The sequence below is a fragment of the Spizellomyces punctatus genome, assembly GCF_000182565.1.
Source record: "Spizellomyces punctatus DAOM BR117 chromosome Unknown supercont1.25, whole genome shotgun sequence".
Lineage (NCBI taxonomy): Eukaryota > Fungi > Chytridiomycota > Chytridiomycetes > Spizellomycetales > Spizellomycetaceae > Spizellomyces > Spizellomyces punctatus.
The window spans coordinates 104,030-111,434 of record NW_015971561.1 but is presented as its reverse complement, the minus strand read 5'-3'; the positions used below and the strand labels follow the sequence as shown (position 1 = coordinate 111,434).

Genomic DNA, 7,405 nt, shown 5'->3' with positions numbered 1-7,405 from the left:
CATCTTCCACGTAGTTGAGCGAAAGTAACTGATAAAGTTCCTTGATTTGCGCGTCATCTTCAATGTCAATAAGGGACCACTCAAAGTCTTTTGGGAGCGGATAGGGTTCCTGGCGTAATTCCTCGCGCTTCTTATCAGGTTCGATGGGACCGTTTTGTTCAATCTTCTCGTCTGAGTTCAAGACGTAAGCCGTCAGCTCAAGGCAATCCTTCCTCTACCCTCGACCTACCAACGCGCGGAACTGGTTGAGTCTTCCAAAACTTATACTGGTCCATGTCCTTTGGGTTCTTGCGAGTCCTTTGATCATTTGCGGCGAGGTTTCGTATCAGATCTACCTTTGCTACCTGTCGACAATGTCATGATTAGAAGAGAGCTAATCGACCAAGCAGGTTCAACAGCTGCCTTTGCTAAAGAGGTAGAATTCCTGTTACGCACTTTCCTCATGATCTCTTCCATTTGTTTCTGCAACACAGCATCCGGTACAGCCGCTGATCCAGATGAAGAACTACTTGCGGCGCCATTTTGAGCTTTGGAGGTATCAGATTTCGTCGCATTTGCTGCCCCAGGTGTAATGATTGTTTCCACACCCTCCACATCGTCCACCTGAGGTTCGACCTTTGACTCGGATGCCATGATTGCTAATTCGACAAGGTCAGCCGCTACAATGGGGAACGCGCATGGATTTGATCGACTTATAATAAGTTGGTTGCAGCCATGCAAAAGTAACCACTTTGCTCCATTCTTGCGATCTCATTCTTGACTGCTTGTCCCAACATCACTCGCCATGTCGACACTGGCTCATACTGTGTACGTCTGCAGTACACTTTATATTTGAGCGTTGCTTTGGCTGACTCGACATTCTACAGCACCATCAATATTCCCTTTCCCGACACTCGACTAGCTACAATAGCGCAACAAGTGCTCTCAGTCGACAAAGAACTGAAAGCAGCTGAATGTCAAAAGGAGATGAATGTGGAAGGAACGTCTCTGGTTGTGTGAGTACCTTGCATGGTTAGTCGAGATATATGCAGATATCTAAAGGGGAACGAAACTAGCACCATACGAGGAGTATCTGTCCGGGTTGTGCGAACGGCGGTATCGAGCTTTTTGGATTTTGCGGGACTGGTGGTGAATACAATGGAGGCTTTCGGGGAGGACGAACCGAGATAGTTGACATCTGCTCGTTCCTTGTACATTATGTCAAATATGTATATAGACGGGGTGCTCTCCACGTTCAAAAGATAGAAATCCAAAAAGTAGATGGGAATGTTTTTAATTCAAAAAGTATCAGCAAGCATCCTAAAATGCATTGCTGCTTATTTGCTACCTTCTTCTCCGTCCCGGAAGGAACTGGCGACGACGTTGCCTGTCGTCGTCGACCAAGTTGCTGTGTGCAATTCTGGCTAACAGTGGATGGAACGTGTTCGACTGGTGGATTCCATCCAATGCCGACTTGGCTGACTTGACCGACTGGTGAGGCGCGTTTGGCATCCTTCATTCCAACGCTGGTGGAGCAACCAATTGGCACTGACCTTTAACGAATATCGGCGTCGTGGAGTCAACAAGACGAGTTGAACATTCCGAGAGCATTGCCCAGATTCTCTATTTCCACTTCATTTCAAGTTTTTGAAGCATGTCCCATCGCAAGATTAATGTGGACCAGTACGACGACGAGGATGCATTCGTTGATGAGAACCAGACCGCAAGCGGACCAACCGCGGATTCAGCCCAAGTGGAAGCTGATGTGAACTCTCGCGCCGCTGAGGTGCGGAATTATCTGTCACGGTTTGTACAAAACACTTGAAAGTTATTGTTGGCTGGGCGTGCCACTAAGTGACAGCATAGGGGAGATGTTGCGGGCGCCGTCGCAAAAGCACTCGAGAACCCTCCAGCGGGCCGCGCGCTACAGACAGTCAAGGTAGATCTATACCCTTGTAAATAGCAGATGGGCTCTCTTCTGACAACCGCACAGGACAGAAACACAGCTACAGTCATGGAAGCACTTGCCGCCGCCAGATCCACTGATATCATCAACATCGTCAAAGGCCTATCCACACAACAAATGGACATTCTTATGAAGTACATTTACCGAGGCATGGGCTCACCAGAGTTATACAATTCTGCCATCCTGCTGACGTGGCATGAAAAGGTGAGGAATTTTATGACTACATCATTGTCTCTTGTGAACTCAACGTATTGATATTTGATTACAGGCTACCGAAGTTGGAGGATTGGGAGGCATAGTGCGAGCTTTGACGGATAGGAAGACTGTGTAAATATAACAGAATAAATAGATTTATATCTCCTTCATGGCGGTTGTCCTCGACACATCGGACTAATGAAAACAGATCGTACAACCACCATCTATGGCAAGACGAACAGTGTCTGCTTTTGGATATATATTACAGTTATATACGACATAGTGCGGACTCAGGCGGAGTCCATTTGTCCACCAGCACTGCTCTCAGCATCCTCTTGATCCGATCCGTCTCTTTGCCCCTCCTGATCCGTTACCGTTTCCTGATCCGAACCATGATCAGACCCGTCTTCCACTCCTCCTTCTCCTTTTGGTAACTTTGGCCGTTTTATTGATCCTATTGTCCCAGCGTTCGATTTCCGCTTATGCGGTATCGATCCAGAGCCTTCCACCCCTTCGCATTTCACTGGCTCGTCCACTGCCATCGAGGTGTCACCTTCATAGCCAGCGTCACCCTTCTCGTCCGCCGACCCTGTAGCCGCATTGGACACACGGTGCTTTTCTTTGAAATTTCGTTTGTACTCTTGACGCTTTTCTTTAGCTTTTTGCTGAAATTCTACACAGTGCGGAATGCTCGGTATGAGAGTCTGTTGTCGTCCCAACAATACTGGGCCCACGCAACTGAGAGCTCCTGCATATTCTACATACCTTCAACGGCAACTTTAATCATTGGCAAAAACTGATCAAATTCAAGGATCGCCAATGCTCTAAATATGTCGTTTGCACTGATCGATTTACGATCACTGTGTTTTGTCACATCAAGAGCCGTGGCAGTCAGATAGTTGATAAATACTAGGGGAAGCCAGGAAAAGATCATGAATGAGATCCAAAGTTAACTACGTGCTCTCTTGCATAGAGTCACCCAGAACCGGGTGTTCCTTATATCTAGAGCCTCGAGAGACGTACCAGTGCACGCCTTGGTCATTGCTGCCTTTGCATCTTTTTGGACCTGCGCTCCTTCGGGTAGCTGATAGGACAACTATGAGGATTCTAGCCGTTCTCGCCCCCAATTTTCATTGAAATTCCACTTACCGCATTTTTTATCACTCTCCCAATGATGGAACGAGGAAGGTCCAGGTCGTCTATGGAAGTCATTGTATCTTTTTTCTGCTGGCAATCTGCTGGAAATCTCCACAAAACGCTCTCGATCGGCAACCCTTCAACGTGTTCAGTGGCACAGCACTTGATGACTCAACCAGGCAATTTCCGTATGCCGACGAATTTCTTTCACCTTTTGGACATTTCCTCAACGACAGGTTTTTCCGTCAACGACCGAACTCCGCTGAGGCTGCGTTGCAGGCAAACCGGGACCTCAACCCATAGGTATCGGGAACCTTCACCAAAGCTCTTCCATGGGTCACCAAAGTATTGTCGCTTTGGGCGTTCGGCCGTATGTTTTTGCAGCCGTGCCAGTGGCATTGCTGGGAAGTATCCTTTTATTCGAGCAAAGCCGCTGGTTATGGCACCGAAGGCACCGAAGACGGGCAATTGAACGCCATTGGGAGTATATTGACGGTCAAATGAAGGAAGTCGAAGAGGTCGAGAATGCCAATGAAGCCGAGGAAGAGGAAGGCTTGGAACCTGCTAACCCAGACGAAACGCGCAAGGCTGTGGCATTGTCGAGGGCACAGATGGGATTCTGGAGACAGAAAGTTTATACATCGTTGAAGTTCGCTGGACGCTTTGTCAATCCGTTTTTGGAATGGCGAGATAAAAATGCGACGAACATCTGGGAATATGTCCGTTGGCAGCTTACAAGACATAATCGGAATGGCATCCCCAAGGACAATAAGGTTGCTTTGTTTTGTCAACGTACTTGGTCAGTCCTGCACTTAACATACATTGTCCATCCTATGTCAGGTCTTGGCAGAGAGCCTTCCCACAGTACAACCGAACTGGGAACTGTTGCAAAATTTCCATAACCGCAGCTCAGTGGACGACCTTGAGGCTTCGTGGATCACCTTGCCATCACATGGGTCCCGCCCGTCAATGACAGTGACGTGGTTTGGTAAGGCAGGGCGGAGTTGCTGTCGAATTGATATCGGGAGATGTACCACATACTAAGAGCTCTCGTCTAGGTCAATCGACTTGCCTAGTACAGATGGATGGATATAACATCCTTACGGATCCGATATTCAGGTATTCTACTATCATCTCGCCCGGGTTAAGATGACGCTAATATTGTGTGGGATACAGCTCTCGAACTGTGGGCAACTGGTTAGGACCCCGCCGACTTCGACCGGTACCATGTAATCTCTCTGACTTGCCAAAGATTGATATCGTACTTGTGTCGCATGATCATTATGATCATCTTGGTACGTGTACACACACCTGCAAACTAGGCATTGACTTCGCCCGGCTGATGATGTATTTACCAGATCGGGCAGTCGTAAAGGAACTTGGTAATTCCGTCACTTGGTACGTACCTCTCGGTCTTCGTGACTGGTTTGGTAGCCACGGCGTTACAAATGTAAGAATTGACCTTGTCTCTGTGTCTCAGCTATGTGGTCTTAACAACTGTATACGTAGGTGGTGGAGCTTGATTGGTGGGAAGAACGCCTTCACGAAAATACACTTCGCATCATCGGCACTCCAATACAGCATTGGAGTGGACGCCACTTCTTTGATGTCAATAGAACTTTGTGGTGTTCCTTTGTTGTGAAAGGCCCAACTAGTAGCTTCTTCCACTGCGGGGATACGGGATACTGTACGGCATTCAAGGAAATTGGAAAAAAGTATGGCCCCATAACTTTAGCTGCACTGCGTAAGTTCTTCTCAGTCCTTGAGGATACCTCGTTGCTTGGGCTCATTCCCAGTATAGCTATCGGCGCCTACGAACCACGATGGTTCCTACGACACCAACACGTGGACCCCGACGAGGCGTGCCAAATTCATACCGATTTGAACGCTTCTTACTCGATTGGGGTGCACTGGGGAACGTTTATGATGTCAGATGAGCATTATCTTGATCCTCCTAAGTATTTAGAAGAAAGCCGAATACGAAGAAACCTTGCCGAAGGGACCGTCTTTACGTCAAGGCTGGGCGAGACAGTCTGCATTCCAAAATGATGATTAGGTGGAAGGGCCCCTGATTGGGTTTTCTAGCTACGTCCGGCTGGCCCACAGTATATAGATTCCATAGCAACGACCGTACCATATACATAATACTGCATGCAAGATCATAGACACTGATGGCAATCGCGATTGTGAACAGAATTACAGAGATTTTATAGTCCACAGAAGTCGCCGCTTTTCTAATACGGCCGGTCGCGGCGGTCGCGACGAGCATCCGACCGATGATCACCCCTGTCATGCCCGCCCCTGTCGTACCCTCCAGAACGGTATCCTCCGGAGCGACCCCCGCCGTAGGAGCTGCCGCCATCATAACCGCCACCACCTCCTCCGGATCCTCCGCCCGGCTTCGCCGCTTGACACTTGTGACATGAATCCCTCCATGAAAAGTTTGTATTTCCGCATCTAAAGGCAAATCTTGTGAGATTTTCACACTTAGCTAGCGCAAGGTAAAAAATGACTTACTGGCATGTCCAATCGCCTGGCCTGGAGCCGCCCCGACCACCCCCGGAGCTACGGCCGCCTCCTTCGTATCCGGAGCCAGAGTTCCCAGGTTTGGGTTGCTGACACTTGTTGCAGGAAGTCCTCCAAGCAAAATTCGTATTGCCGCATCTGCAAAAGTCGGGATCAGGACTATAGATCATATGGCCATTCTGAGTGAGCCCGACTTACTCGCACGCCCAATCCCCACCCCGTCCTTCACGACCTCCGTCCCGGCCGCCATCGCGCCCAGGAGGCGGTCCACCTGCTCCGCCTGCTCCATCAGGTTTAGCTGAATGGCAGCGGTTACAGCTATCCCTCCACTGAAAGTTCGTGTTACCACATCTAGTTATAAGTAGACAGTGGGTTACATCGATCAGTTCAAGCACTTTATCTTAGGGCAACTCACGAGCACATCCAGTCTCCTTCGCGGCCTCCTCCATCTCGGCCGCCGCCACGACCTCCGCCGCGCCCACGACCGCCACGACCACCACGACCACCGCCGCCGCCCCAACCACCAGGTGGAGGGGCTTTCTGCTCAGCGCGTTCAACTTTCAGGGTGGAGCCCTCAAATTGCTTACCTTGAAGAAAGAAATAGTCATATCATTTGGATGCCATCCGGGTAGATCCCGAGTCAAAATATACAAAAAAGGTTATACCGTCAAACCAATTAATCGCTCCATCGCACGAGCACGGATCATCATAGGTCACAGTCGCATCTCCTTTAGGCAGTCCTGTGGCTTTGTCCTTGTATAACCACACTTTCGGCTTTTGAGTTTTCTTATCAGTCTGACAAAACACAACCCTTCAGATAGAATCCTTGCCTGCATGCGACGATAAGAACCGCGTACCTTAATTATGCCGATGCTTCCGAAATGATCGATGAGCTTCTGTTCAGTGACACTTTTGGACAATCCAGTAATGTAGATTGTATCCTGGCTCTGGGTCTTGCCCTCTTGAATGAGCAAAAAGGATTAGCAGGAGAAAACGCATATAATCTTTGCATTGGCAGCCTACCGCTACCTCCTGCGCTGCTTGTATCCGCCCGAGATCCTCCGCTCCCATAGTCTCGACTCTGCTGTCCGCCTCCGTAACTTCTGCTACCATAGCTTCGATCGGAGCCACCATAGCCATTAGAGCCACCACCGCTCTGTTGTCCGTAATAGTCGGCATACTGTTGCTGTGTGGCGTAGCCTGACAAGAAGCACCACTTTTAGCGAATGCCGTCATGGGCGTGGAGCGTCCACCACTTTTACCTCCTTCATTTGTGGCACCATAATAGTCGTAGCTACCTCCAGAGTGGCCACCCCCTCCAGGATTGCTGGTGTTTCCTTGAGATCCTTCCTGACTACCGTAATAATCGTACGACGAGTAGCTGGACGCGTCGTACCCAGCGTACTGCCCACCTTGGGTGGACCTGAGCGGCATTCAAAAGTCAGTTTCACAACTTGACAGTAAAGATCCCATGTTACGCACTCAGACTTGTCACCGTAAGAATCTGGAGCTTTGGATCGGTCCGCCATCGCTATTCTTCAAATGCGCTGAGAAGCGGCAACAAGCGAGATCTGCATGTGGGGAAACGGGGGGGTCGTCATG

The 7,405-nt window shown here is 49.3% G+C and overlaps 6 protein-coding genes across 6 annotated transcripts; 3 read left to right on the top strand and 3 right to left on the bottom strand.

Moving 5' to 3' along the window:
- Positions 1 to 197: 197 nt before the first annotated feature.
- Positions 198 to 633, bottom strand: SPPG_08732 (uncharacterized protein; the record flags this gene model as incomplete). The annotated part of the gene is made up of 2 exons (XM_016756886.1): positions 198 to 344; positions 436 to 633. The coding sequence occupies 2 exons, from the start codon at positions 631 to 633 to the stop codon at positions 198 to 200; spliced, it is 345 nt and encodes a 114-aa protein (XP_016603908.1).
- Positions 634 to 700: 67 nt separating this feature from the next.
- Positions 701 to 1,325, top strand: SPPG_08731 (uncharacterized protein). The gene is made up of 3 exons (XM_016756885.1): positions 701 to 807; positions 867 to 995; positions 1,056 to 1,325. Exons 1-3 carry the CDS (start codon positions 785 to 787, stop codon positions 1,168 to 1,170), a joined length of 267 nt encoding a protein of 88 aa, XP_016603907.1. The 5' UTR covers positions 701 to 784; the 3' UTR covers positions 1,171 to 1,325.
- Positions 1,326 to 1,492: 167 nt separating this feature from the next.
- SPPG_08730 (uncharacterized protein) lies at positions 1,493 to 2,355 on the top strand. Its single transcript, XM_016756884.1, has 4 exons — positions 1,493 to 1,785; positions 1,846 to 1,918; positions 1,973 to 2,149; positions 2,214 to 2,355. The coding sequence occupies exons 1-4, from the start codon at positions 1,634 to 1,636 to the stop codon at positions 2,274 to 2,276; spliced, it is 465 nt and encodes a 154-aa protein (XP_016603906.1). The 5' UTR covers positions 1,493 to 1,633; the 3' UTR covers positions 2,277 to 2,355.
- Positions 2,356 to 2,384: 29 nt separating this feature from the next.
- On the bottom strand, positions 2,385 to 3,400 carry SPPG_08729 (uncharacterized protein). Its single transcript, XM_016756883.1, has 4 exons — positions 3,290 to 3,400; positions 3,164 to 3,224; positions 2,906 to 3,049; positions 2,385 to 2,813 (listed from the first exon to the last, which is right to left on the bottom strand). The coding sequence occupies exons 1-4, from the start codon at positions 3,350 to 3,352 to the stop codon at positions 2,431 to 2,433; spliced, it is 651 nt and encodes a 216-aa protein (XP_016603905.1). The 5' UTR covers positions 3,353 to 3,400; the 3' UTR covers positions 2,385 to 2,430.
- A 99-nt stretch (positions 3,401 to 3,499) lies between these two features.
- Positions 3,500 to 5,495, top strand: SPPG_08728 (uncharacterized protein). Its single transcript, XM_016756882.1, has 7 exons — positions 3,500 to 4,050; positions 4,118 to 4,265; positions 4,336 to 4,396; positions 4,454 to 4,572; positions 4,636 to 4,727; positions 4,787 to 5,021; positions 5,079 to 5,495. The coding sequence occupies exons 1-7, from the start codon at positions 3,610 to 3,612 to the stop codon at positions 5,324 to 5,326; spliced, it is 1,344 nt and encodes a 447-aa protein (XP_016603904.1). The 5' UTR covers positions 3,500 to 3,609; the 3' UTR covers positions 5,327 to 5,495.
- Positions 5,496 to 5,511: 16 nt separating this feature from the next.
- SPPG_09570 (uncharacterized protein) lies at positions 5,512 to 7,332 on the bottom strand (the record flags this gene model as incomplete). The annotated part of the gene is made up of 9 exons (XM_016757746.1): positions 5,512 to 5,734; positions 5,795 to 5,941; positions 6,002 to 6,132; positions 6,219 to 6,390; positions 6,469 to 6,598; positions 6,661 to 6,764; positions 6,827 to 7,003; positions 7,066 to 7,226; positions 7,286 to 7,332. Coding segments are annotated over 9 exons (1,290 nt in total), but the record flags the coding sequence as incomplete, so codon positions are not given.
- Positions 7,333 to 7,405: the final 73 nt, after the last annotated feature.

Bases quoted from the DNA above. Each gene is read 5' to 3' on its own strand.
- SPPG_08729 (XM_016756883.1), bottom strand. From the start codon at position 3,352: ATGACTTCCATAGACGACCTGGACCTTCCTCGTTCCATCATTGGGAGA. The intron at 3,225-3,289 runs GTAAGTGGAATT...TTGTCCTATCAG, and splicing joins GGAGAGTGATAAAAAATGCG to CTACCCGAAGGAGCGCAGGT. The intron at 2,814-2,905 runs GTATGTAGAATA...CGCACTGTGTAG, and splicing joins GATTAAAGTTGCCGTTGAAG to AATTTCAGCAAAAAGCTAAA.
- SPPG_08730 (XM_016756884.1), top strand. From the start codon at position 1,634: ATGTCCCATCGCAAGATTAATGTGGACCAGTACGACGACGAGGATGCA. The intron at 1,919-1,972 runs GTAGATCTATAC...ACAACCGCACAG, and splicing joins GCGCGCTACAGACAGTCAAG to GACAGAAACACAGCTACAGT. The intron at 2,150-2,213 runs GTGAGGAATTTT...ATTTGATTACAG, and splicing joins TGCTGACGTGGCATGAAAAG to GCTACCGAAGTTGGAGGATT.
- SPPG_08728 (XM_016756882.1), top strand. From the start codon at position 3,610: ATGGGTCACCAAAGTATTGTCGCTTTGGGCGTTCGGCCGTATGTTTTT. The intron at 4,266-4,335 runs GTAAGGCAGGGC...GCTCTCGTCTAG, and splicing joins AATGACAGTGACGTGGTTTG to GTCAATCGACTTGCCTAGTA. The intron at 4,728-4,786 runs GTAAGAATTGAC...CTGTATACGTAG, and splicing joins GTAGCCACGGCGTTACAAAT to GTGGTGGAGCTTGATTGGTG.
- SPPG_08731 (XM_016756885.1), top strand. From the start codon at position 785: ATGTCGACACTGGCTCATACTGT. The intron at 808-866 runs GTACGTCTGCAG...GACATTCTACAG, and splicing joins TCGACACTGGCTCATACTGT to CACCATCAATATTCCCTTTC. The intron at 996-1,055 runs GTGAGTACCTTG...GAACGAAACTAG, and splicing joins GAAGGAACGTCTCTGGTTGT to CACCATACGAGGAGTATCTG.